We start from the raw sequence: 27,876 nt of genomic DNA, 5'->3' as shown, positions 1-27,876 counted from the left end.
GGGGGGAGAGAGAGAGAGAGAAAGAAAAAACAGCTAAAGAGCCAGGGAATCCCTTTTTCCAGCTCTGTGTTGCTGCTTCCTGGCTAGAACCTTTCTGGCCCTCACTTACCTCTTTGTAAAATGCAGAGGATAAGAATTCAAAGTTCACTAACTCTATGCTGCACAAGGTATCCAAAAGAAGAAGAGGGTGGGGATCAGATGAGGTCATGGGTGTGGCAGCATTTTATAAAATGCAGAACAAGAATCAGAACCTCAGATCCTTATAGAGGTGAGGCAGGTGGTGTAAAAATAAGTGGATTTATATTAGTTTGATTCAGGTGCTTTGCATATTTCTAAAATTGGATTCTTTTCACTTTCATAAAGCAAAATGACTTTCCCCCATCTTTCCTCAAACACACTGCCATCTGCAGGTACCTTTCATTTTCTCACTTTTTATTGGAAATAGAGGTGAAAAACATTTCATTTTCCTCTTCATTATGAGAACAACAGTGCAAGCATGATGATAACCACTGACACTCAGTTTCAACTGTTTGGAAAAGGGACTCTAGCAAAAGAAGACCCTGGCAAAGGAAGAGCTTAAGCCCTACGTGAAGGTGGTGGCCACTAATCAGCTCCATGAGGACAGGTAAGCCCAATGAAACCAAATCTTCAAGACTTTTTTTCCAAGATAAGACAGAAACCTGTAGTTTTATCCAAAATCTCCCCAGTTTTATAAATTGACTGCTAACTCACTCTGTTCACATTCAAGACGGTAATAAGAGGTATTGTTTTAAAATGTAAGTCAAGGGGGCAGCCCCCCTGGCGCAGTGGTTTAATGCCACCTGCAGCCTGGGGTGTGATCCTGGAGACCTGGGATCGAGTCCCACGTCGAGAGCCTGCTTCTCCCTCTGCTTGTGTCTCTGCCTCTCTGTCTCTCTCTCCGCCTCTCATGAGTAAATAAGTAAATAAAATCCTTAAAAAATAATAATAAAATAAAATCAAAGTCAGGTCATAGGGTGCCTGGGTGGCTCTGTCCGTTAAGCTTTTGACTCGATTTCTGATCAGGTCATGATCTCAGGATTGTGAGATAGAGCCCTGTGTCGGCCTCTGCGTTGGGCGGGGAGCCTTAAGATTCTCTCTCCCGGGCAGCCCCGGTGGCGCAGCGGTTTAGCGCCGCCTGCAGCCCAGGGCATGATCTGGACACCTTGGATCGAGTCCCACGTTACGCTCTCTGCATGGAGGCTGCTTATCCCTCTGCCTGTGTCTCTGCCTCTCTCTCTCTCTCTCTCTCTCTCTCTCTCTCTCTCTCTCTGCATCTCTATGAATAAATAAAATCTTAAAAAAAAAAAAAGATTCTCCCTCGCCCTCCACCCCTGCCCCACTCCTGTGCCAGCACATGCTCTCTTCTTCTTTCAAAAAAAAAAAAAAAAAAAAAAGGCTTAAGAAAAGTAAGTCGGGTCTTGTCATGGCTCTGCAAAAATCTCCACAAAGTCTTCTTGAAATGGTTTCTGCAAAGGCCACAAGGCACCACAGGATCTCTACCCCTTAGGCCCCCCATCAAGACCTTATGTCTCTGTGCTGCCAAAGGAGCTCTGCCTCAGGCGGTTCCCTCAGGCCTGGCCTCTCCTCCCCCATACCACGTGGCTTGCTCCTTCATCTCATTCAAATATTTGCTTAAGTCACCTTCTCAATAAGACCTTCCCAGACCACCCTGCTTAAAATTGCAAACCTCCCCCAAATACGACATTCCTAATTCCCCTTACCCTGCTTTATTTTCCCCTTAGCACTCAGCACCTTGTTGTGTACTGTATCATTTACTTCTCTGTAACATTTATTGTCTGTATTCCCTAACTACATTTATTGTCTGTCCTATTGTATGTAAGCTCCATAAGGACAGAGATTTTTTTTAATCTATTATATATTTTATGAACCCAGAACCATCCCTAACACATGGTAGATGTTCAATAAATATTTGCCAAGGCATGCCTGGGTGGCACAGTTGGTTAAGCGTCTGACTTTTGGTTTTGGCTCAGTTTGTGACCTCAGGGAGGTCCTGGCATGAAGCCTCATGTCAGGCTCTGCACTCAGCATGGAGTCTGCTTGAGATGACCTCTCCTTCTCCCTTCCCCTGCACTTGCCCTCTCTCTCAAATAAATAAATATATCACAAATAAGTATTTGCCAAAGAATGGATTAATTCAATGTTTAAAAACATCTTGGGGGCGGTCAGTTGGTTAAGCATCTGCCTATGGCTCAGGTCATGATCTCAGAGTCTTGGGAATGAGACCAGCATCAGGCTCCCTGCTGAGTGGGGAGTCTGTTTCTCCCTCTCCCTCTGTCCCTCCCTCTGCTTGTTCTCTCCTCCGCTCTCAAAACAAAACAAAACAAAACTAACTACACATCTTAGGGTCACCTGGCTCTCTAAGTCATTAGAGTATGTGACTCTTGATCTCACGATTGTGGGTTTGAGCCCCACACTGGGAGTAGAGATTACTTTAAAATATTTAAAAACATCTTGAAGGCGAATCAAAACATACCTGAGTACAAATATAGCCCCAGAATCAGTAGCTGTAAAAAATGCTATTGCCCTTACATAATGAGAGGGGAGGATCCTGGGACACACCCATTCCTTAGGAGATTCTGAAAAGGTCACCCTTAATCCTTTGGGGTAGGGGTATGAAGGAGTTCAAAGAACCCATTCAGGAAACTATAGAAGTTTCCTTTTGGAACCCCAAATCAGCAGAACTGGAAAAAGTTCAGACATTCTCCCCTCATCCCATCTTTCACCCCAATTCATGGTGACTTATTTTCCGTCTTCTGAACCCCTACTCCCCCCTCCCAAGGAAGAGGAGATGGGAGTGGAGAACTGAGAGATGTACAGTCCTCATCAACAGAGTCATTTATTGAGCTCCTAATGTGTGCCAGGCACCAAGGAGGAGCACACAGAGGTATCAGATAAGGCCCCAGCCTCAAGGAACTTCTTGATGGAAAGGGAAAAGGGGGCGGGCAGAAGCTGGTGTCAATCACAGGTGTCTCTCTTCTCTCTGGTGGTCTTAGGAAGTAGAAGGGCCCATAAGGGGAAAACTTGAACAGGTGTCCAAGACATATATACACATGCAACACATCTATAGGACACGTGCAAAGCCCATACAACTATAGAACCCCTGTATAAGACACAAGAAGTGTACGTGCCACCCGTGAGTGGAATTCACACACAGAGTCCAGATGTGCATAGGCTACATGGGTATGACACAAGAACTGATTCTCCCCCAACCAGGTTTGCTAGATGGAGGGAAGGGTCCAGGCCCCTAAGTCTCTCAGGGCTGGGGCTGGTACTGGCCCTCTGTGGCTGTGAAGAAGTCCTCCAGCACACTACGCAGGTAGTCAAAGGTGGGCCGATCCTCTGGGCGCTCCTTCCAACACAGCATCATGAGTTGGTATAGCTCCTCTGGACAGTTGTCAGGTCGCACCATGCGGTAGCCTCGTTCCAGGTTCTGAATCACCTCAGGATTGGTCATCCCTAGAGGTTGATGGGTTCAGAAACAGTATCAAGGGTCCAGGCTTTGGAAACCCACAGCAGGGGTGATGCTCAGAATATTTAACTGGTACCACGTGAGCACCAATCCAAAAGGATCTTGGTCTTCATCAGTAGTAAGACCATATGCTAGGGCACCTGGGTGGCTTAGTGGTTCAGCTCAGGTCGTGATCCTGGGGTCCTGGGATCGAGTCCCACATTGGGCTCCTCTCAGGGAGCCTGCTTCTCCCTCTGCCTATGTCTCTGCCTCTCTCTGTGTCTTTCATGAATAAATAAATAAAATGTTAAAAAAAAAAAAAGTAAGACCATATACTTCAGGTACCTGCCAAATGTCAGTCATGCCACTGGAGTGTCTGCTATGGCTCAAGCAATCAATAACACCTATATGTTCACTGTGAGACCTTGGGTAAGCCATGTCTCCTCTTTGAGCCTCAGTTTTCTCATCTGGAAAATGGATTAAACAGTATCTCCAACCTTATACGGCTGTTACGAAAATTGAATGAGACAGTACATATATGGCACCAAGTATAGTGGCTGGAGAGGAGATGCTTCATGAAAAATATCTGTGATTATTATGATTTGGTGGGAAAGATGAGGTGGTCAGGGCTCAGGGCAGTATGGGAGCCACAGACAGCACAGTGGTGAAGCTTCTTGGGTTTGGGGACTAGGCACATGAGATGCTGCATCAAGAAGCCAGATGGGTCCTGGACCCCAGCAGAGCAGACCCTGCATAAGGTAGATTCACCAGGCACCTTCATGACCCAGATTAAATAATTTCGGGATATCCCTTAAAATCAGGATATTAGAGGACACAGACAAGGGAACTAAATGCCCGTGGCTAGAGTCAAGGGTGCAAAGTCATAGTCTGCACCCAAACTAAATATAGCCCATAGACATACTTTGGTTTGACCCCTATAGTGTTATCTATCTATCATCTATCTATCTATTTATTCTAAGTAGGCTCCATACCCAGCATGGAGCCCAATGCAGGGCTTGAACCCAAGACCCAAGATCAAGACCTGAGCTGAGATCAAGAGTTGAACACTTGGGATCCCTGGGTGGCGCAGCGGTTTGGCGCCTGCTTTTGGCCCAGGGCGCGATCCTGGAGACCCAGGATCGAATCCCACATCAGGCTCCCAATGCATGGAGCCTGCTTCTCCCTCTGCCTATGTCTCTGCGCCTCTCTCTCTCTCTCTCTCTCTCTCTGTGACTATCATAAATAAATAAAAATTAAAAAAAAAGAGTTGAACACTTAATCAACTGAGCCACCCAAATGCCCCCCTCTTCAATGTCTTTAAATAATTTGAATCAATCATCAATACTTGGATATAGGCAAATTTTCCTAAAATTCCAAGTTTTGGCTTCTCTTAAAAAAGAAAATATCTATTTTGGAGGTTCCTATCTATATCTTAGTAGCAACCTTTTTTTTTTTTTTTTTTTAAGTAGCAACCATCTTCTGAACAGAGGCAAGTTCACCCAGGTCCCCTTTATTCCCCATTGTCTCTCTGACCCTGAAGCCATTTGTCAGTTGCCAATTATCATCATGCTTTCAATGCTTTCTTTTTTTTTTTAAATTATTATTAATTTTAAGTGGGCTCCATGCCCAATGTGGGGCTTGAACTATGACCAATGGGATCACAAGTTGCATGTAATACTGACTAAACCAGCTAGGTGCTCCATGCTTTTTTTTTTTTCCTAACAGAGAGATTCTTTATGGGTTTACCTCTATGGGCACAGTAGAGGAGCAGTAATGACCCTTGGCAGGCTGACTAAAGTTCTAGTCCTTGTGCTGCCCTTGAACTCTGTGGTGGGGCCAATCTCAGGCAGAGAAGGCCTTAAGGCTCTCACCTGGTTCTAAAGTACCTTTACCTAGCTTTGCGCAGTGGCAGTATCGTAGCCAATGAGGTTTATCCGAGGTGCGATTATTGCTAAGGTGCCGTTACCTTCCTAGGAGCAAAGTTCTATATACACTGCTCTGGGGATGTGGGAAGCTTCTGCAAATCTGCTCCATAACCTCTCTACTCTGTCTTTGTGTCCTATTTCCTTTCCCTAGAGTATCCTAGAAGTTCCTTTCAAAAAATTCCATCCATCTGGGCTGAATTCAGGGGTAAAGGACTCTGTCCAGAGACTGGAGGAAGGGATAGGAGAGGGTAGGAATTAGTTTATATGTCTCTCACATTCTTTAGATGGTGAGTTTCAGAGGGAAAGCAAGTCAGTGTTTAGTGAGTACCCACTAGAAGTCAAGATCTTTCACAGTCTTGTTTGTTCATATCAGGAAACTGGGGCTCAGAGAGGTAAAGTCACTTGCCCAAAGTGATGATTAATAATAAAACCTAGGGGCACCTGGGTGGCTCAGTCTGTGAAGTGTCTGACTCTTGATTTTGGCACAGGCCATGATCTCAGGGTCACGAGATTGAGCCCCATGCTCAGAGGGGAGTCTACTTGAGATTCTCTCTCCTTCTCCCTCTCCCCTCCAACCCTGCTCTCTTTCTTTCTCTGAAATAAATAAATCTTTTAAAAATAATCATAATAAACCCTAACACTCTTGAGTGCTTTGTATGGACCAGGTACTGTTCTAATCTCATAATTTACAGATGGGGAAAGAAAGAGTGATCTGATCAAACCCAACAGAAAGTTAGCATCAGTGGCAGATCTGGTAATAAAGGCAGGCCTTTTGCCTCCCTAGCCAGATCCTCTTCTACCATCCTAGGCTGCCCATGTCAAAAGTAAAGAGCTGGGATTATTGAAGGAGGAAGGAATTTGAGACAGAGATGGAAGCCAGCCCTGGGAAATGTAGCACCTGACTGGGCATGCTGGAGTCCTGCGTGAATACAGGAAAAGCAGCTAGAAAGATTCAGAATCTGAATCAGGGACAGATGAAGTGAGTAGACAGACATGGATTTGCTGCTCTTCCCCATCACTCTTTCAGTTCCTGCCCTTGGCCCTGACCTGGGTAAGGGATGCGGCCATGGGTGACAATCTCTGTCAGCAGGATCCCAAAAGACCACACGTCCGACTTGATGGTGAATGTCCCGTAGTTAATGGCTTCTGGTGCTGTCCACTTAATGGGAAACTTGGCTCCTGCAGGGAGGCAATGAGGTCACCTGGGTCTGCTTGGCCAGACCCTACAGCCCCCAGACTTCCCTTATATCCCACACCTACCCTCCCTTGCTGTGTACTCGTTGTCCTCGATAAGGCGTGCCAGGCCAAAGTCTGCGATCTTGCAGCTCAGGGTGTCAGACACCAGGATATTGGCAGCCCTCAGGTCACGGTGGATATAATTCCGCTCTTCAATGAATGCCATGCCCTCTGCAATCTGCAGGCCAGGTAAGAGGTCAGCAGTCCTGGGCCAGACATCCTCACCCCAGTGGGCTATGCACATGCCCAGCCCCTCCCCAATCTGCTTACTTGGGCTGCCATGTCCAAGAGTTTGTTGATAGTCAGCTTGATGCCTGGGGGGGTCTTGAGGAAATCCACCAGGCTCCCTGCAAATGAAAGCAAAAGTTGCTGACTCAAGCTGCCCTTAGCAGAAAGCTCTCAGACCCTCCTCCCCTAACTGGCTATCTAGAAGCTCTCTGACAAGTGGAAGAAAGAATAATAAGGGGTGAGAATGGAGAAGGGTACATTTAGGGTGAGGATGCCCAGGATATATAAAGTCTTTTCCTGGGGACTAGGATGGAGCATGCTTGGAGAAGTCTGTAAGCTTCTTGTCACCAATACGGTAGAGCCCAAACTCCTTAGCCAGGTGTCCAAAGCCCTGCATAGGCCATATTGTAGTTTCTTCTCATTCCCCCACTCCTGCCTCTTAACCCACCCTAGACAATTTTGAGATTTTTTTTTTTTCCACATACACCACTGGGCTCTCACCCCAAGTTTCTTTGTCCCATCTCTGCCTGCTAAAAATTCTACTTTTCTTTCTTTCATGGCCCAGCTAGATTATTCCTCTATGAAGCTTCTCTAGATGTTACCAGGTCTAATAAATTGCATCATAATCTACATTCCCCATGGCATGCTGGAATTTTTTCCTGTACAAAGACTCTGGTTTTCCTGGGGTTTGTGCCACATAACTAAAATGAACTTTTCCTGAAATCTGGAACCTTATTTTGTCCATTCATACTAAAAGTGCCCAGCCCAAAGTAAGCAGTGATAAATGTGTGCTGAGTGTATTGAATGGAGTATGGAAAGAGATGCCTGGGGACCTGGGAGGCCACATCTGGTAGCAGAGGATGACTAGGAGAGAAGACCAGGAATGGGAGTTGCTAGAATGGAGCTAGTGACTGCTAGCCCTTCTCAAGAGGTTAGAACCCTGTGTAGGGACGCCTGGGTGGCTCAGCGGTTTAGTGCCTGCCTGCCTTTGGCCCAGGGTGTGATCCTGGAGTCCCAGGATCAAGTTGCACATCGGGCTCCTTGCATGGAGCCTGCTTCTGTCTCTGCCTCTCTCTGTGTGTCTCTCATGAGTAAATAAATAAAATCTAAAAAAAAAAAAAAAACCCTGTGTAAAGGCATTAGCCTAAGTATCCCCACTACAAGTGCTGAATTAGTTGCCAAAGATAAAATGGTCCCTCAGACACAGGCAATATGTGGGCATGTACTGCCATTCCTGCATTGGGGCCATGGCAGATGCTTCTGATCAATCCCAGCACTCATTTCCAATGAGCCTCAGCATCCTCAACAAAGAACTCCAAACAGCTACCAACTGAAGTTGGCCCACATGGTAAAACCTTTTGCTACTCCCAGAATCCATTAGCCAATTAGAGCTTTTTTTCCCTTTCTGAAAGAGGGACAGATCTTATACCCCCCAAAAAATCAGAACCAGATGACAAGAACAAACTTACTGAGCAGTTAATATATTGAAGACATTATTTTAACTGCTCTATAGACACTGACTCTTTCATCCTCACGAAGACCCTATGAGAAAGTTACTACAGTACTATTATCACCATTTCACAGATGAAGAAACCATAGCAGAGAGCAGTGAAGTGATTGGCCCAAGGCCACACAATTGTGAAGGCAAGATTCTAACACAGGCAGTCAGATTCTAGAGTCCTTAATGACTAATCTGAATTCTTTCTAGAACGGGACCGTTCTAGATTTCTGATGTTATAATTGGGGAAAATGAGCACCAGTAATGGGACAGACTTGGCCTGTGTCACACAGCAAATCAGTGACAAAGCAAGGCCTAGAAACTTCTATCCATCTTCTTAGGGACTCTCAATCTGCCCAAGGGAGGGCAAGGAGCCCACCTAGAACTGAAAAAGAGATTTGAGGCAGATCTGGCCTCCCAAGAGTCAGGGTCAAAAGGAATAAAGAAACGTGGCAAGAGATCCACTCATTTGAAATCAAGCATCCCAAGATCAAGGTAGGGCTTTGAAAAAGGCAAACAAGACTCCAGATCAGGGAAGATGAGAAGTGAAAGCTATTCCAGAGCCTGCCACCCTACCCTGGGCTCCCAGACAGGCTCCGACACCACACCCTCTCCTCTTCCCATCCCTGGTGTGGTGGTGAGTCTTTAGGGGCCCGGGAAAACTAGAACTCTTGGTGCCAAACCAGGCCAAAAGGTAGATCTCCTCCATCTTCTATCAGCGGCAGAGGGGATGACAACGCCCCCCAGCGGTCGATCACAGTGGCGGCACCCACCGTTCTCCATGTATTCCGTGATGATGTAGATGGGCTCCTGGGTGACCACCGCATAGAGCCGGACCAGCCTCTGGTGCTGCAGCTGCTTCATGAGATTAGCCTCGGCCAGGAAGGCGTCAGGGGACATGCTGCCCTGCTTCAGGCTCTTCACTGCCACCTTTGTGTGCCCGTTGTAGTACCCTGAGGCGGGGAGGGATTGGGGAATCACTCGGAGCCCTAGCACCCAGAGCCAGGTGGCTGCCAGAATCAGGACGTTGTCTCAGGCCTCTCACGACCTCAGCGGACGCGTCCCCATCCCCTCTTCCCGGCAGCCCCGGAGGGCCTCACTCACCCATCCACACCTCCCCGAACTGGCCGGCCCCTAGCCGCTCCACCAGCTTCAGCGTCTCCCTGGGAACCTCCCACTCATCCTCCCACCAAGGCTTCTGGGGCTTCTGGGTCTGGCAGGGGCGACTCAACCGTGTACACAGCCCGTCCGAAGAATCTGCGAGCACAAGCGAGGGGGTTAGGGCCGTCAATACGGTGGACTCGGGTGTCCCCATCAGTCCCCACTGGGCCAAGTCCCCGTCCCCAGGGGAAATGGACTGGGAGGGGGTGTGTGGGGCTGTCACCCGACACCCGGGCTATCGGTACCGCAGGCAGCTCACCCACTGCGAGTAACGAAGAAGCATACGGAGATGGGTGGAGGGTACCCTGAGAGGGGCTTAGGGAAGGCAGGCTGGTAGGGCACGGGTGAAAGAGCCTCAGGGGCACGTGTGAGGGGCTCCCGCTGGCGCTCACTGGTGTAATAGCGGACCAGCTCGTGCAGGTCAGGAAAAGTGATGCGAGGGGAGATGTAGAAGCCGCCTTTGTCCAGGTTACGGATCTTGTAATGTTTCACCACCTCTCCCTGGTTCTGGTCGAAGTCCCGCACAGACAATGAAAACGATCCTGGACGAAAGAATGGGTGAACGAATGCAAGAGCGGGGGAAGGTAGCTTCCTGCGAGGGGAGACCCTGGCCCGCGTCCCTTCCCTGGGACCGCCTGGCCCCCACCTCGGCACCTCGGCGCCGCGGCCCCGCCCCGAGGCCCCGCCCCGAGGCCCCGCCCCCGAGGCCCCGAGGCCCCGCCCCGCCGCTCACCCGCGGTGCTCTCGCTCTCCCGAATCAGGAAGGAGCCGTGAGTGTTCCCGGGCGCCAGGAGCTGCCGTTCCGCGTCCTTGCGGCTCAGGTTCTTGAAGAACCAGCTGCACAGGGCAGAAGCGAAGGCCGTCGTCTGTTTGGCCTGTTCCTCCTCCATCGCCCTCAAGCATCCACCGCCAGCCTAGCCCCCCACCTCTGCTCCCACCCTGCGCCGCGAGGAGTGCCCACTTACGGTTCGGGCTCCAGGCTGTTCGCTTTGGCCACGAAATTGAAAGGGATGAAGCCTTCCTGGCCCGTGGTCAAGGACTGCGCCTTCCACCACTCACCGTTCCTGTGCGACAGAGGCAGTCAGTGGGGTCGGCTTGGCCTTGGATTCGGCTGGAAACCTTCAGAGCCCCCAGTTATGCCATGCCACCCCACCCTCCAGCTCAGCACTCTGGAGCCTCCCATTTTGTCCCAAAGGCGCCCTCTGCAAGCCCGTCAGGGACCGCGGTACCGGGGATCCCGGCTCCCTCCCAGAGACCGCGGTACCGGGGATCCCGGCTCCCTCCCCAGAGATCGCGGTACCGGGGATCCCAGCCCCCCCCAGGGACCGCGGTACCGGGGATCCCGGCTGCCCCCCCCCCCCAGCGACCGCGGTACCGGGGATCCCTGCTCCCTCTCCCAGGGAGCGCGGTCCTGGGAATCACTGCTCCGTCCCAGGGACCGCAGTCCTGGGGAATCACTGCTCGGTCCCATGCTCCCGTCGGGCAAGGATGGTCGTGCGGAGGGTGCACTCACCGCTCCAGGATACGGAGCTGTTCACCCTTCTCGAAACCCAAGTCTCCATCGTGAGAGGGCTCATAGCTGTGCAGAGCGATAACCAGGTTGTCTGGAAAGACAGGAGATGTCAGGGAGAACTAGCTTGGACTGTGCTGGCAGTACAGAGTTTAGGAGTTCCAGGGCAGCAGAGACCGGGGGCAAGAGAGGCAAGACAGGATAGAGAGTGGATACGGAGATGGAGGTGGACAGCCAAGGATCTATCCCTGGCCCTTAACTTTCAGGCCCTTCTGGTTGTGAGGTCACCTTGCAGTGGTGAGGCTGGGGGATTGGAGCCTTCGTAGATAACCAGTGGATCCCGCACGTCAGAGCCATTCCGCATGGGCAGCTGTGGGGTGAGGTTCAAAAGTGGGGTCAGAGAGCAAGAGACCTGAGTCAGATCCTAGCTCCCCTTCCCACTTCTCCAGCTTGCCTGGATCTTCTCCCTGCATTTGCCAACTACTTTGGAGAGTCCCTTCTCCTATCTGGCCCTCCTTTCCTTTCTGTTTTCCATGGTCAGAGGGCCACTCTTTTTTCAGTGATGATCCATTTCTTTCTCCTGGCTGGTATACTCCACCCATCTCCCTCACCAAGTCCCCCATCTTGCCTCTTACCGTGGCCTTGCCATCCAGTGGGACTATGGGGTAATGGCAGTTTTCACATACATCGATGTTTTCCATCCAGTCATCTTCAGGGTTTGAGCTGCAGCTACAGCCCATGGTCCCTGGGCGAATGGAGAGGGGGCTGAAGGGGCTCCCCCAAGATCTACGTCCCCAACATCAGACATCCTAAGACCTGCCCTGGGAATTTCCAGAAGTACCTGAGATTGTCAGGCCTCCCAACCCCCATTCACCAGCCACAGAAAAGCTGAAATGGGTCTGGTGGTGCAGGGCCAGGCTGGGTCAGTGGGAGCTCCCTACTGTTGCTCCCTCTGAACCCCCAGGCCACAAGTAAAGTCACACATGGGCCCCCACTGAACCCTAGGCCCCGCCCTCCCACCTGGGATGGGCAAACCGCCACAGATACCTTTGTTAGCCTAGTTGCCCACTTCCTGCCTCTCCCCCACCCCTCTCTCTCCTCCCATCCCCCACGTTGGAGGACTACCTACTAGAGATCACACACACTTCCCCAGGCTCTGGGGGAGCCCTAAATTTGGTACTCCCCTACCAGAGAAGTGTGTGTGCCCTACCTGCTAATTACAACTCCCCTCTCTGGCCAAGGAAGCAGAGTAAGAGGTTCCTGCTCTGTAATGTCAGAGGTCAGGCCCCAGCCTCCCCCAGAACAAGTTTCCTTCAGAGAGTTCTCATTCTCACCAGCTGAAAACCCTTCAGTGATGCTATTGGCCATAACTTTTTTATTTGTTTGCTTAAGCAGTGGAAACTTTCTGTCAGCTGAAAATCAAGCAGAACCTCACAGATAAGGCAGGTAAAAATGAGACTGTTCTGCCTGAAACAGAGTGGAGATGTCATTGTGAAGCCCCTAGGAGTCCTGAGACCCCTCCTGCCCTAGGGCTGCTCCTCCGGACTTCTTGGAAAGCACTAGTCCTCAGATACAATTCAATTTACCATTCAAGACCCCCTTTTTAAGTAGGCTCCACGCTAGGCACAGTTCCAATGGCTCCAACGTGAGCCTTAAACACCACCATGAGATCAAGACTGGAGCCAAGATCAAGAGTTAGATGCCTAATCGACAGAGCCACCCAGGTGCCCCATGACCCCTAAAAATTATTGGGGTGCCTCGGTGACTCGGTTAAGTTTCTGCCTTCGGCTTAGGTCTTGATCTTGGGGTTCTGGGATGGAGCACCCACCCACCTCCCCCCATGCCCGCTTGGGCTCCCTGCTTAGCGGGGAGTCTCTTCTCCCTCTGCCCTCTCCCAATCATGCTCTCTTTCCTGTGTGCACATGCTCATAAACAAGTAAATAAAATCTTTAAAAATAAAATAATAAAAAATAAGGATCTATTTATTCATTCTGGAGAGAGAGCTCGCACCCAGGTGGCAGAGAAGGAGAGGCAAGAATCCCAAGTAGACTCCCTACCAAGCTCAGAGCCCTCCAGGGCTCAACCCCACAACCCTGAGATCAACACCGGTGCTGAAACCGAGAGTCGGCCGCTCAATCGACAGAGCCACACAGGCATTCCCCCACAAACCTTTATTTATTTTTTATAGATTTTATTTATTCATGAGAGACAGAGAGAGAGGCAGAGACACAGGCAGAGGGAGAAGCAGGGTCCATGCAGGGAGCCTGATGTAAGACTCGATCCCAGGACTCCAGGATCACGCCCTGGGCCAAAGGCAGACACTCAACTGCTGAGCCACTGAGGCGTCCCAACACAGGAGGCTTTAATATCAAGACCAAATCTACCTCCACACTCAATTCTGCTACACACACATGCATACACTCACACACACTCACAGAGCCTTTATTCTGAGCTACCCTTGCCTTTCCCAAACACCCCATACTATTTTCTTACTCCATGCCTTTGCACACGTGGTTCCCTTGCCTTGAATGTTTTCTTGTCCGCCTACTGAACTAACTCAACCTTTAAGGCTCAGCTCAAATATTACCTGTTCTGTGAAGCCCTCCAAATACCCTGCTCCTACAACACAGGCACAGTCGTCCCCTTAGCACTGAGTGCTGTGACTAGACTGATTTATAGGTCAGTCCCACTGATTTTCCCATCCCTTTAATGAGATGGGAGGGGGTTCATCCAGAACAGAAGTGTTTCTTTTTTTTTTTTTTTTTAAGATTTTATTTATTCATGAGAGAGGCAGAGACATAGGCAGAGGGAGAAGCAGGCTCCATGCAAGGAGCCCCATGTGAGATTCAATCCCAAGACTCCAGGATCACGCTCTGAGCCGAAGGCAGATGCTCAACTGCTGAGCCACCCAGGTGTCCCCTAACTTCTGATTTTAGATGAGCAAATGGAGGCCCAAAGAGGGCTGCTTTAAGGAGGCCTGGGTGGTGCAATCAGTTGAGCAACTGACATTTGGTTTTGGTTTAGGTCCAAAACCTTGCTGTTATGAGATTGAGCCTTGTGTCGGGCTCCCCACTCAGCACAGTGTGCTTGAGTTTTTTCTTTCTCTCCTTCTCTTCCTCCCCCAATCTCTCAAATGAATTAATAAATAAATATTGGGGTTTTTTTTTTGAAGATTTTATTTATTTATTTGATGCAGGGAGGGGCAGAGTGAGAGGGAGAAGCAGGTTCCCTGCTGAGCAGGGAACCCCATGTGGGGCTTGATCCCAGGACCCTGGGATCCTGACCTGAGCTGAATTAAATAATTTTTTTAAAAAAATTAAATATATCTTAAAATAAATAAACTCATATGGGATGCCTGAATTGCTTAGTCAATTGAATATCTGATTCTTGGTTTCAGCTCACATCATGGTCTCAGGGTCCTGAGATCAAGGCTCCCCCACGCCTGCCCTAGGGCTCTGCGCTCAGTAGGGAACCAGCTTAGAATTCTCTCTCTTTCTGTCCCTCCCTTGGCTTAGGCATGCTTTCTTTGTAAAATAAATAAATCTTTTAAAAAGTTAAACTCACACAACCTATTTGGGACAGAACAAAGTCAGAGAAGCTAATCCATGCTGGGATCAAGTGAAACTGGGGAGTAGTGGAGATATTTTGGTTTGCAGGACTGAAGGACACATGTCAATTATATCTTAAGAAAGAAAAAAGACTCAAGGACAGGCCTCAGAGTCAGAGAGACCTAAGTTCTAACCCCTATTCTGATACTTACTGTATGGCTTTGCTGAAATTGTTCTTCCTTTTCCTTTCCTGTCTAATGGGGATGATCATCCCTTTTTCATAAGTTTACACAAATGTTAGCTTAGTTAAATTTTTAAAAAGATTTTATTGGGATCCCTGGGTGGCACAGCGGTTTGGCGCCTGCCTTTGGCCCAGGGCGCGATCCTGGAGACCCGGGATCAAATCCCACGTCAGGCTCCCGGTGTATGGAGCCTGCTTCTCCCTCTGCCTGTGTCTCTGCCTCTCTCTCTCTCTCTCTCTCTCTCTCTCTCTCTGTGTGCCTATCATAAAAAATAATAATAATAAAAATAAAAAAAATAAAAAGATTTTATTTATTTATTCATGAGAGATACACAGAGAGAGGCAGAGACACAGGCAGAGGGAGAAGCAGGCTCCATGCAGGGAGCCCGATGTGGGGCTCGATCCCGGGACTCTGGGATCACACCCTGAGCCAGAGGCAGAGACGCTCAACCGCTGAGCCACCCAGGCATCCCATTAGCTTAGTTTAGAGCTTAGAAAGACTTCCACCACTGCTCATTCCATCCTCCCAGCACCTACTTTGGAGGGTGGAAGAATGGGATTGGTAAATAATCCTTCTTGGTAGAAACTCATGTTTCTTAATTTTTTAAAAGATTTTATTTATTTATTCATGAGAGACACACAGAGAGAGGCAGAAACATAGGCAGAGGGAGAAACAGGTTCTGTGCAGGGAGCCTGATGTTGGACTTGATTCTAGGACCTGGGGATCACGCCCTGAGGCAAAGGCAGACACTCAACCACTGGACCAGCCAGGCACCCTTGAAACTCATGTTTCTTAAACTGAAATACTCAGAAGCCTTCATGAGTACCAGGAGTCATGGGAGTGCATCTTCCCAGAACATGAATGTTATCTGACCTTATTCATATAGTTAAGCATAGATCTATTATGGAGGAAAATGCAAAATATACACGGATGGAATTTTATTTTTTATCATTTTTTAAGATTTTATTTATTTATTCACGAGAGACAGAGAGAGAGAGAGAGAGAGAGGCAGAGACACAGGCAGAGGGAGAGAAGCAGGCTCCATGTAGGGAGCCCAACGTGGGTGTTGATCCAGGATCTCCAGGATCAGGCCCTGGGCGGAAGGCGGCGCCAAACCGCTGAGCCACCCAGGGTGCCCACAGATGGAATTTTAGGCCAAATCAAGAGACTTTCAAGGAAAAGGGTACAATTCACTCTCCTCCCTACTGTTAAGAATCCTGGAGTGTGGGGGAAAGACATTTGAGAAATCCTGCTCAACCAGCCATTTATGGCTGCAAGTGGCTTATTTTTTTAAAGATTTTAATCTATTTATTTATTTACTTATTTGAGACAGGGAGAGAGAGAGAGTGAGCAAGGGAGGAGCAGAAGGAGAGGGACAAGCCAACTCTTTGCTCAGGGTGGAGCATGGCTTGGGGCTCAATCCCAGGACCCTGAGATCATGACCTGAGCCGAAATCAAGAATAGGACGCTTAAAAAAAAAAAAAAAAAAGAAAAGAAAAAAAAATAGGTCGCTTAACTGACTGAGCCACCCAGGCACCCCTGCAAATGGCTTTAAAAAAAAAAAGATTTATTTATTTATGATAAACATAGAGAGGCAGAGACACAGGAGGAGGGAGAAGCAGGCTCCATGCCGGGAGCCTGACATGGGATTCGATCCCAGGATTCCAGGATCGCGCCCTGGGCCAAAAGCCGGTGCTAAACCGCTGAGCCACCCAGGGATCCCCTGCAAATGGCTTTTTGACAGCTAATTTTATTATGGCTAGGGACTAATGAGCAGCAAAAGCCTCCAGAGAAGCACTGATAACAATCTGGAAGCAGCCTAAGATGAACTATCTAGTGAGGCCTTGAGCATCCTGTTTGTGACACTCAAGTGGGCCTTGGAAGATCACAGACTGGTGGTACTGCAGAGAGAATGCCAACATTAGATGGAATTGGACTTAGATCTGTAAAGTCCCTTCCAGGCTAACATTCTCAAAGGTTGCAGCAAAGAGTAAGAGAGAGATGAGAAAAGTTTAGAGTTGAGGTAACGGAATGAATATGAATACAGCAGTGAGGAGAGGCCAGGGAAAGTGCTGGAAGGAAGCTAGGCTGCAGATCACAGGGCTGGAAGCTGGTACTGGGTCATGCGGGGGCAGGGGGCTGGGGGACCGCACAGGGAAGAACCCCAAGGCATAGAGCCAGGAACCAGGACAGCATGAAGACAAGACCTATGTCCTGGACCTATGTCTGGGCCTACCAGAGAAGACCTGATGTCCCTAAAGACTAGAGCCAGGAATGAGGAAAATGTCAAGCTGTGCCTTGATTAAGCCAAAAGGAACTCTAACTCTTCTGGGAATCTGACCCCTAGTGTTTCCTCTGTGGCTTGCTGTGTGTTCCTGGAGCTGTCCAACTGCAGGGAGTGGATGTATCCTGCCCTCTACAAAAGCGTGAGTTGTAGAGTGTAGGGCCTGGCAGTAGTCATGAGACCCTAGGCTCCGCCAATACCAGAGATGATTTTGCTCAATGGCTCCCAGCTACTGGACGCTCCATGCTCCTGGGAGGCACCAGGTTATTTCAGTATTGCAAAACCTGAAGGAAAATTATACTATCATTTGTGAAGGTTTGACAAATTATATTATTGTTTCTTCAGTGCATACTTGATGAAGTCTCTGATTAAAATTTGAATTAGGAAACATGAAAATAGGGATCACTGGGTGGCACAGCGATTTAGCGCCTGCCTTTGGCCCAGGGCGCGATCCTGGAGACCCGGGATCGAATCCCACGTCGGGCTCCCGGTGCATGGAGCCTGCTTCTCCCTCTGCCTATGTCTCTGCCTCTCTCTCTCTCTGTGTGTGACTATCATAAATAAATAAAAAAAAATTAAAAAAAAAGGAAACATGAAAATGAGGGGCCCTTGAGTGCTCAGTCAGTTAAGGATCTGCCTTCAGCTTGGGTCATGATTCCAGGGTCCTGGGATTGAGCCCTGCATCAGGCTCCCTGCTCAGTGGGGAGCCTGCTTCTCCATCACCCTCTGCCTGGCTCCCCCTGCTTGTGCTTGCTGTCTCCCTTTCTCTCTGTCAAATAAATAAATAAAATATTTAAAAAGAAAGAGAGAAAACATGAAAATGAGTACCTAAGTGAAATAGTTTAGAAGGCAAAAACTTCAAAATCATGGGACCCATGACCAAGAGGGGTAGGGAGTACAACAGAGAAAGGGCCATGGAGTCTGAGAGGGAAGAGTTTAGAAACACAAGAGTACTTTACCAGCCTTGTTTTAAAGATCAGAGAGTTTACATGATTTTCCCAGCCGCACAGGAGGGCTCTAGGCAGCAGCACAACACAAATCAGGTCCCTGCCTCCTTTTTGGGGGGGTTTTCTCCTCTACTCTTCACTCCCTGGGAAGTCTAAAAGAGGAGGGTGGAGGATCCTGAGAGGTCTTGGAGGAAACAGGGCAGGGAGGCAGGGTAGGGAGCACTCTTCATCAAAAATTTGATCATTGTGCTGTTGACAAAGGCCTTTTTCTCCAAGAAAATTCTCCTTCCACCTGGAATGCATGTTTCTAAGTGTACCTGACTGGTGAAAGCAGCTCGTGTATATGAAGGCACATGATTCAGTGAGCATCCTGCTTTTGTGTGCATACCTATGGATTTGTCCCAGGCTGTGAGTGTAGATGGATGTGTAACAGAATGAGACTATGTATGGTTTGTGCCTGTCCCTATATAATTGTGAGGTCATGTACTGATACATCTATCTATACAAAATGTGGGTCCCCTCCTTCGGGTCTTAGTTTGACAGAGATTATTGGGAAGCCAAAATGATCTAACCAGGTTAATAAATGAGGTCAGTAAAAAGAAAATCAAAAATAAAGCTTAATATAAATGTCTCATTGTCAGGGCCGTCTGAGTGGCTCAAACGGCTTAGGTCATGATCTCGGGGTCCTGGGATCAAGCCCTGTGGGTAGGCTCCCTGCTCAGCGGGGAGTCTGCTTCTCCCTTTCCCTATGCCCATCCTCACTACTCATTCTCTCTCACTCTCTCTCAAATAGATAAATAAAATATTTTAAAAATTAGTTAATGCTCATTGTTTGAAAGGAAGAAAAAGCAGATCCAGAGAATCTACAGGGTTCTCAGAACCAGCAACGAGGGCAGATTCTGGGGTGACTGAAACAGGACGTTCTCTTCTCCTAACTCAGAATTCAAGGTCAATAGCAGGAATTTTATAGATCTAGACCTCCTCTGACCAGGGTCTATACTGTTCTTGGTCAAATTCAAAGCTGCCCATGGTCCACAGAGTACTCTGTGCCAATTATAAAGAACCACTCCTCCCTGGGATTTCAAACTTGGAGAGTGGAGGAGACCTCACTCCCCACCCCTTCATGCCCTTCAGCATAGCACCAAACACAAGAGTGGCCCTGTTCACTGTGTAGAACTGACCAAAAATCCCATGCTATGTGCAGCTCCTGGACTGGATTGTCTGAACCCAGACCTGTTTAGGAATCATATCATCATGAGTTCTGATTTTTGCCAACCCATTTACTTTTATCAACTCCATAGACATTATCTCACCTGGCTGGGCCTAGAATGTGTTCTGTCCCCTTAAAAAGGGGGGGGCGCAACATTTTTCCTTCCCTACACTATAAACCTATTCACGTATTGAACATTCTGTCCATAATGTGTGCAGGTTTCTTGCCGGGGTTTCTTAGTCAAGTGGCTATATTATGGCAGACCATTGTGGTTCTCTGGGCCACTTTGTGGCAAAATCTGTCAGGAATCATTTAAAACACTTTCTTGGCCTTTTTCTTTGGCCGAGATTTGGTTATTAGCAAAGTTGTATATATTCAATGTAAAGCCTTGGCTATAGAGGCCCACCCAGTTCCTTCACCACCAGTACTCAAGAATCAAGATTGGTGGGCATGGTAAATAATTTCTAATGGTTAAAAGAGGGTGCCTGGGTGGCTCAATGATTGAGCATCCACCTTTGGCTCTGGTCCTGATCCCTGGATCCTAGGATCAAGTCCCAAATCTGGCTCCCCACAGAGAGCCTGCTTCTCCCTCTGCCTATGGCTCTGCCTCTCTGTGTGTGTCTCTCATGAATAAATGAATAAAATCTTTAAAAATAAAATAAAATAGGGACACTTGGGTGGCTCAGCAGTTGAGCATCTGCCTTTGGCTCAGGATGTGATCCTGGTACCGGGATTGAGTCCCAAATCGGGCTCCCTATGGGGAGCCTACTTCTCCCTCTGCCTATATGTCTCTTCCTCTCTCTGTGTGTATCTCATGAATAAATAAATAAAATCTTTAAAAATAAAATAAAATAAAACAAAAGAAGGATGTGTCCTGAGTTCCCTCCTTTTTCATGTGTTCCTTTGTGATATAATACCCTTTGTTTCTTATCCATAAAGAACAAAAAGATAAGTTTCTCTTAAATGCAAGCAAGAGCTGGAAGTGGCTTGACCATAAGACTGATTCTATTAATTATTGCCATAAATATGGGCTACAGAGCAATGATTCTATATACCAAAGCTGGTATTTGGGTGCCTGGGTGGCTCAGTGGTCTGCCTTTGGTTCAGGTCATGATCCCGAGATCCTGGGATCAAGTGCCACGTCAGGCTCCCCGTGGGGAGCATGCTTCTCCTCTGCCTGTGTCTCTGCCTCTCTCTGCCTCTCTTTGTCTCTCTTGAATAAATAAATAAAATTAAAAAAAAATAAAGTTGCTATTTTTGGTAGAGGCCCACCAACTAGTAACTTGTACGTACCTAGAAATCCCTTTCAGCAAGTCCACTCCCTGTGTACCTCTGTGCACATTTTGTGACATAAGGGTTTTATCAGGATGGACGGAGCTTACTTTTTTTTTTTAAGATTTTATTTATTTATTCATGAGAGAGAGAGAGAGAGAGAGGCAGACACAGGAAGAGGGAGAAGCAGGCTCCACGCAGGGAGCCTGACATGGGACTCCATTCTGGGTCTCCAGGATCAGGTCCTGGGCCGAAGGCGGCGCTAACCGCTGGGCCACCTGGGCTGCCTGGAGCCTTACTTACTTGACAAACCATGCTGTTTTATTAGTCTTTGGGAGTCTGCAGGTCATAGAGTCTCAGCTTACCGTATCCATGTCATAGGGATGCACAGTCAATCCCAAAGCCTAGTCACTCACTGGCAGAGGGCCTCTGGGCAGGTTACTAAACCTTTTGGAGCCTCTCTATTTCTTCATCAGCAAAATGGGAATTAAAGTGGGACCTGTGTGTAGGGCTGTTGTAAGCATTACATGTGAGATACAGATGATCCCATAAAGTGCTTATCATGTGCTCGGCACATAGTAAAACTAAATAAATGTGAATACGGTTGACACTTGAATAACACAAGTTTCCACTGTGTGGCTCCTCTTATACTGGATATTTTACGGTAGAGTACTATGAATACATTTTTTCTTCCTCGTGATTTTCTTTGTCTTTCCTTTTTTCTTTTCTTTTTTTTTTTAAAGATTTTGTTTTTATGTAATTTCTACACCCAACATGGGGCTTGAACCTATAACCCCAAGATCAAGAGCACGTGCTCTACTGACTGAGCCAGCCAAATACTTCATCTTCGTCATGATTTTCTTTTCTTTTCTTTCTTTTTTTTATAATTTAAAAAAAGATTTTATTTGTTTATTCATGAGAGACACAGAGAGAAAGGCAGAGACATAGGCAGAGGGAGAAGCAGGCTCCTTGCAGGGAGCCCAATGCGGACTTGATCCCTGCATCCGGGATCACGCTCAGATCCAAAGGCAGATGCTCAACTGCTGAGTCACCCAGGCATCCCTTTTTTTTTTTTTTTTAAGATTCTATTTATTTATTTGAAAGAGAGAGAGGGAGAGACAGACAGAGATAGTGAGAGAGAGCACAAGCAGGGAGGAGAGGGAGAAGCAGGCTCCCTGCTGAACAGGGAGCCTGACATGAGGCTCAATTCCAGGACCCCAGGATGACTGCCTGAGCCAAAGGCAGACATCTTACCGACTGAGCCACCCGGGTGCCCTTTCCTCATGATTTTTTTTTTACGATTTTATGTATTTATTCACGAGAGACATAGAGAGAGGGACAGAGACATAGGCAGAGGGATAAGCAGGCTCCCTGTGGGGACTCCAATGTGGGACTCAATCCCAGGACCTGGGGATCACACCCTGAGTGGAAGGCATGCGCTCAATCACTGAGCCACCCAGGTGCCTCCCCCATGATTTTCTTAACATTTTCTTTTCTCTAGCTTACTCTACTGTAAGGATATAGTATATAAGACATATACAAAATATTTGTTAAACAACTATTTACATTATGAATAAGGCTCTGGTAATAGTATGCTATTAGTAAAATTTTGGGGGGAATCAAAGTTATACGTGGATTTTTGACCCCATTGATAGTCAACACCTCTAAACCCTCACGTTGATCAAGGATCAACTGTAGTTAAAGCTTCTGGGCAGTCAAAGGTTATATGTGGATTTTCAGCTACATGCGGTCAGAACACAAACCCCACTATTGTTTAAAGGTCAACTCTAATTGTTATTGAGGCTAGCACGAGCATGTCATTACACCAGGCTTGAACATTTTCCAGTCTAGCGTTTTGTTTTTTTTTAATTTTTATTTATTTATTTATTTATTTATTTATTTATTTATTTATTTATTTAATTTATGATAGTCACAGAGAGAGAGAGAGAGAGAGGCGCAGAGACAGAGGCAGAGGGAGAAGCAAGCTCCATGCACCGGGAGCCCAACGTGGGATTCGATACCAGATCTCCAGGATTGCGCCCTGGGCCAAAGGCAGGCGCAAAACCGCTGCGCCACCCAGGGATCCCCATTTTCCAGTCTAAATCCTAACATTAGCTATTATCAATCATTTTCATTTTCATTTCATTTTCTTTTTTAAAAATATTTTATTTTTATTTATTCATGAGAGACAGAGAGAGAGAGAGGCAGAGGCATAGACAAAAGAAGAAGTAGGCTCCTCACGTGGGGAGCCTGATGTGGGACTTGATCCCAGGACCCCAGGTTCATGATCTGAGCCAAAGGCAGACGATCAATCACTGAGCCACTCAGGTGCCCTCATTTCATTTTCCTTTGTGATTTTGGGCACTTCCACAAACCACCTTTTCACCTTTAATATATTTACCTAAAATGGAAACTTCACTAGTAAAAATGGAAAACCAGTATTACCAGCCATAGATAGAAATCAATATACATTATAAAAAACACATAATATCATATGTTAATTCACATTCATTACCCCCTAAAATGACTCCACATCAGAAGTACACAGGATATTTTGGGAAATGCTGCAGTGTGAGACAGAACTTTGGGCTTAGACCTCTGTTAGTGGGTTGGAAGAGGCACAATTTTCTTAACTGGCCAGTCTACTGACAAAAATTTAATGGGTACCTCTATGTACCAGGCTCTGATCTAGTGCTGGGGACACAGAGGTGAGCAGATAGAGAAGTTCCTGTCCATTTAGCCCTGCTCTCTCTGACAGAGGTGAGTGAGTGCCCCTCTAGCAGGTCACTCCATTTTCATAGGAGGCCATAGGCCTATCTTCAGCTCAGTGATTGGTAATGTCTATGGCTCAGGACACTGGCAACACAAAACAGCAATACTTGTCAGGAAGTAGCATTGCAAAATCACCACCACTACCCATTTACCAAGTTGACATTTAGCTAAAATCACTGAAAATGAGGTCGATATCCATATATTGACCTGGAAAGATATCCCAGACATAACATGGCAAGCTAAAAACCAAAAAAACAAAAAATATGGCAAGCAAGTTACAAAACAGAATGTAGAATAGAAGCCTATTTGCATTTAAAAAAAAAATATATATATATATATGGGATTCTTTTTTTTTTTTCTTATAAGGGATTCTTTTAAGCCAGGTTCTGTGCTAAGCTTTTATTTGCATGTTTTCATGTAATTCTCATTATAATCCTACGATGTGACGTAAAGGCTATTATTATACCCATTTTACACATGCAAAAACTGAGGCACAAACAGCGTGAAGCTATTTGTCTGAGGCCTCATAACAAACAAATAAGTGGTGGAGTAGTGAGCTGAACCTTGGTCTACTTGCCTCCAGAGACTAAGCTTTGAACCACTACCCTTTTCAGCAGCTGTTCATAGGAAAATCTGGAAGAATGCACACCAAATCGTTCTCAGTGAACACATCCCAGAAGTGAAATCAGAGGGGGCTGGTTTTTTTTTTTTTTATATTTCTTTTTATGCCTCTGTACTGTTTGAGTTTTTAACGACAGCCATGTGCTAATTTTGTAATTGAAAAACAAAAAACAACAAAGCACCGCCAACGCAGAAACTCTGCCAAGAGACACAACCATTTGAGGAGGATTCACTGCATAGCCTACCCTTCCATTCTTCTCCTTGTCTCAAAGGTAGGCGTGGAATGGGTCATCCAGGAAAAAAAGGGTTCTATGTCCAAAGTAGTTTGGGAAACGCTAAGTTAGACAGAATGGATCAGGCCCCTTCTCTGGGGGAACTCTCAGAGTGCTAACAAGCCGACTTGGACTGAGAAGTTAATATGGGCCAGTCTGTAGCTGAGGTCATGTTGATTTGGCCCCAGAATGATTCCCTTTTAGGTGCCTCATGGAACTGGTATTCTTCAGAACAAGCATTGGAAGGGCACCTGGGTGGCTCAGGCGGTTGGGCATCTGTCTTTGGCTCAGGTCATGATCTCTAGTCCTGGGATCAAGCCCCAGATCCAGGCTTACTGCTCAGCGGGGAGTCTACTTCTCTCTCTCTCCCTCTCTCTCTGCCCCTCCTCCCTGCTCGTTCTCTCTCAAATAAATTAATAAAATCTTAAAAAAAGAAAAAAAGAACAAGCATTGGAAATGCAGCGCCAGCTACATTAAAGCCAACACCAAAGTTTGTTATTGGAGGCCACCTCTCTGGATGGTATGTTGGTCCTCCCGGCCCCCATCCCACCCCCACCCCCAGCTCCCCTCAGCATTGCTTTCACTGAACTGAGCTTGGCCTTGAAGTCACCGACCTGTGGGGGTGTATATAGATTTGTAAGATCCAGTGTATGTTGTGTGTATAGAACCTGCTTCTGCCTCTGCCCATTCGTGCACACATATATTTTCTGGTCATATGTCTCGTGTTTAGGATAGGGTGAGTGTGAAGTTGTGTGTGGGGAACTCTCATCTAATGCTGAGCAGACTCTGTGGCTCAGCTTAGAGTTCTCACTCCTACTAAACACAGGAAACAAGCTCATTTGCAAAGCCACACCACAAGTGTGAGGGAATGGTGGTGCACTGGCCAGCCAAGGTGCTGAATAGGTGTAATTCTGGGTGTGAACAGTCTTCCCTTTGATGCACTATTTACAGGGGAGGGACTACCTAACCTCTGTTAAGTACCTACAATGTGTCAGGTACAACCCGGGGCATATCACAGGTCCCCACAAGCATTCTGTAAGGGAGAGATTTATTATTGCCTCTTCACAGATTAGTGATCTGGAGTTGGGAGTCTGGAGGATGAAGTCAATATTGTTCAGGAAAATGCCAGGACCAAAACTGTATCTGGGTTGGCCTAACCCTGAAACCCATGTTCTTTGCACTACACCATGTCCATTAACTGTCTGGTGTTTGGTCTTGCTCTATTCTCTTGCTTCTCAAGAAACAGAAACCAAGGACAGTGCCCTTGGCTATGTCATAACTGCTTTCCAAAATGGGCCTTTGTCCTTCTCAGAACTGTGTTGACTCTTCCAGGGAGTCTTCCAGATCACCTGAGGGAAGGCTGTTCTCTGAGAACCTCACCTTATTCTCTTGCCCATCACTTGGTCCTTAACCCTTTGAGGAGAACCTCTGTCCCTGAGCCATGAAGGCTAGGGACCCTGAGTGATCTATCAGCACATGCTGGATGAGAGGGGTGCAAGTCCAGGGTGCAGATGAGCCCCTCTGAAGCACAGGGAGAGTCCCCACAAAAGGCTACCGGCCTTGGGCTTGGGGACAAGAGAAAGGCTGGGATAGCTGCTGACTAGGTGGAAACTATGTGTCAAAAAAATTCCAATGGTGGAGGGTAGGGTGAGGGAAACCTGGAAAGTCTGGCTCACATGGGGATGCCCCCCATAAACTGAAGGTTCAGAAGAAAGTGAGGGGGTGGGCAGGTAGCTGACTATGCCTTCCTGGGTCTCCACTTCCCAGGGGTTTGAAGCAGCAATCAGCAGGACCAACTGGTCCTACACATGCAGTGGGGGGTAGGGGGTGAAACCAGAGGAAGGGGGTGGGCATCCCATGACACTCAGCAGGGGCAGGAATGGCAACTTTCCAGATGGAAATGCAGACGTTCTCTGCCCAGGGCCAACTGCACCCCTGTCTCGGATAAAAATAGCCCTTCCTCTGCTCTTCCCTTCCCATTCTCTGTCCTTGACTCCCTGACCTCCAGTCAGACACTTCCGCCCTGGAGGCCCATCCCAGATGATAAACATACCCTCAGGTATCCAGCAGCTTCCAAAAAGACACCTCTGCCTCTCCAGCGCTGCTGGTCACTGAGGCTAAAATCACTTCTCACGTGTCCATCCGGATGTTCCGAGGGATTCCTCTCTCTCTCTCTCTCTCTCTCTCTCTCAATCTCACTCTGTCTCTCTCAGAAGATTCCTGTCCCTGGGGTCTGCCCCAGCAATCAACAGGATTCTTGGATCCCCTGACTCAAGCCTGACTATCACCCTGCTCCATGGGTGGGGGGTAGTACTAGCCTAGGCCACCACCCTCTCCCAGAGACTGGCCCTGCCACTGCCTTGCTGAGTACTGTGGGGAGGGAGGTCTTGCCTTCTCTGGGCCTCAAGATGTTCACCCATCATCGGATCAGGGGCTGAACTTAGGGATTTCTTTCTTTCTTTCTTTCTTCAATATTTTATTTATTTATTTATTTATTTATTTATTTATTTATTTATTTGAGAGAGAGAGTGAGTGAGCATGAGTGGGGTTAGGGGCAGAGGGAGAGGGGGAAGCAGACTCCTTGCTGAACAAAGGAGCCCAATGTGGGGTTCGATCCCAGGACCCTGAGATGATGACCTGAGCTGAAGGCAGAGGCTTAACCAACTGAGCCACCCAGGTGCCCTTGAACTCAGGGATTTCTGAGGCCTTTTTAAAATACCTGACAGTCCATGTGCCAGATCTCTAAGAAAATGCTCCCAGTGAGGTAGGGACCAGTAACTGACGGTGTGGCAGGGGCAAGAGGTGATCCAGCTGAACTGTATGAGGCCCACCTGACCTCTAGCAAGATTTTTCTATTCCCCAGCCTGTAGGGCTGCTGGATGCCCAGGGAGCCCAGCCCCATGCCCATGCCCAGGTGTAGCCCCCACTGTCAGGCTCCCAGCACAGCCCTGAGACCCCTGTTCCCAGTGTTCCTTACCTGCCCGGCCCGGGAGCCCTCTGGTCCCATTCACATGGTCCTCCTGGCTTGGCCTGGCTGCTTACACATGGTTTTGGCTCCCCTTGCTAAGGTGGCCACCGCCTGTCTTAGCGCGCCCACGTCCCACCCTGACTTCCTGCCTCCTCCTAAGGGCTCCGCAGCCAACCGGGCCCCAGCAGCCCAACCACAAGCCTCCGGCACCCCAAGCTTCCTGCTGTTAGAGCCCCCCACTCCTCGGCCCCTGGGGGTCCTAACCATCTCCAGGCCCTCCCGAGGGTGGCACTTGGAGCTGAAGAGAGGACACTTGATGGAACCTCTCTCCTGCCCCCCAGGGAGCACCTGGACAAGAGAGTCAAGGGCAGTCTTTATACCCCAGTGAGCAAAGGGTGAGCAGACACACACTTAGCTTTCAGTGAAAGGCGAGCGGCACGGCTGTCACAGTCTGAGAGCTGAGTGAACGTTTCATTGCAGTCTAGAGATGGCAAAGGTGACCCCATTTCCAAGTCAGAGGAGAGAACACTAGCCCTGTTAAATAGTTGGGGAGCCAAACATCCTATGCTACAGTCAGATGTCAGGCTAATATGGCTGCCTAGCAACTGTCATGCCATCTCAGGGCAAGGGACAACAACTTTACTAGAGTCAGAGGGTAAGCTTCTTACAGACAGAAGGCTGGACAGCAAGCT

The 27,876-nt window shown here is 47.9% G+C and overlaps 1 protein-coding gene and 1 pseudogene across 1 annotated transcript; one reads left to right on the top strand and one right to left on the bottom strand.

The window, feature by feature from the left end:
- Nucleotides 1-2,874: 2,874 nt before the first annotated feature.
- On the bottom strand, nucleotides 2,875-27,290 carry LCK (LCK proto-oncogene, Src family tyrosine kinase). Its single transcript, XM_055332061.1, has 13 exons — nucleotides 27,194-27,290; nucleotides 11,684-11,793; nucleotides 11,337-11,418; nucleotides 11,052-11,142; nucleotides 10,504-10,602; nucleotides 10,272-10,375; nucleotides 9,931-10,080; nucleotides 9,482-9,634; nucleotides 9,151-9,330; nucleotides 6,922-6,998; nucleotides 6,676-6,829; nucleotides 6,463-6,594; nucleotides 2,875-3,498 (listed from the first exon to the last, which is right to left on the bottom strand). Exons 2-13 carry the CDS (start codon nucleotides 11,786-11,788, stop codon nucleotides 3,296-3,298), a joined length of 1,530 nt encoding a protein of 509 aa, XP_055188036.1. The 5' UTR covers nucleotides 11,789-11,793; nucleotides 27,194-27,290; the 3' UTR covers nucleotides 2,875-3,295.
- On the top strand, nucleotides 5,385-5,445 carry LOC129514342 (U4 spliceosomal RNA; annotated as a pseudogene).
- Nucleotides 27,291-27,876: the final 586 nt, after the last annotated feature.

This window comes from Nyctereutes procyonoides, unplaced genomic scaffold (assembly GCF_905146905.1).
Source record: "Nyctereutes procyonoides isolate TBG_1078 unplaced genomic scaffold, NYPRO_anot_genome, whole genome shotgun sequence".
Classification (NCBI taxonomy): Eukaryota; Metazoa; Chordata; class Mammalia; order Carnivora; family Canidae; genus Nyctereutes; species Nyctereutes procyonoides.
The sequence above is the reverse complement of the archived record's forward strand: the minus strand, read 5'-3'. Positions and strand labels throughout refer to the sequence as shown.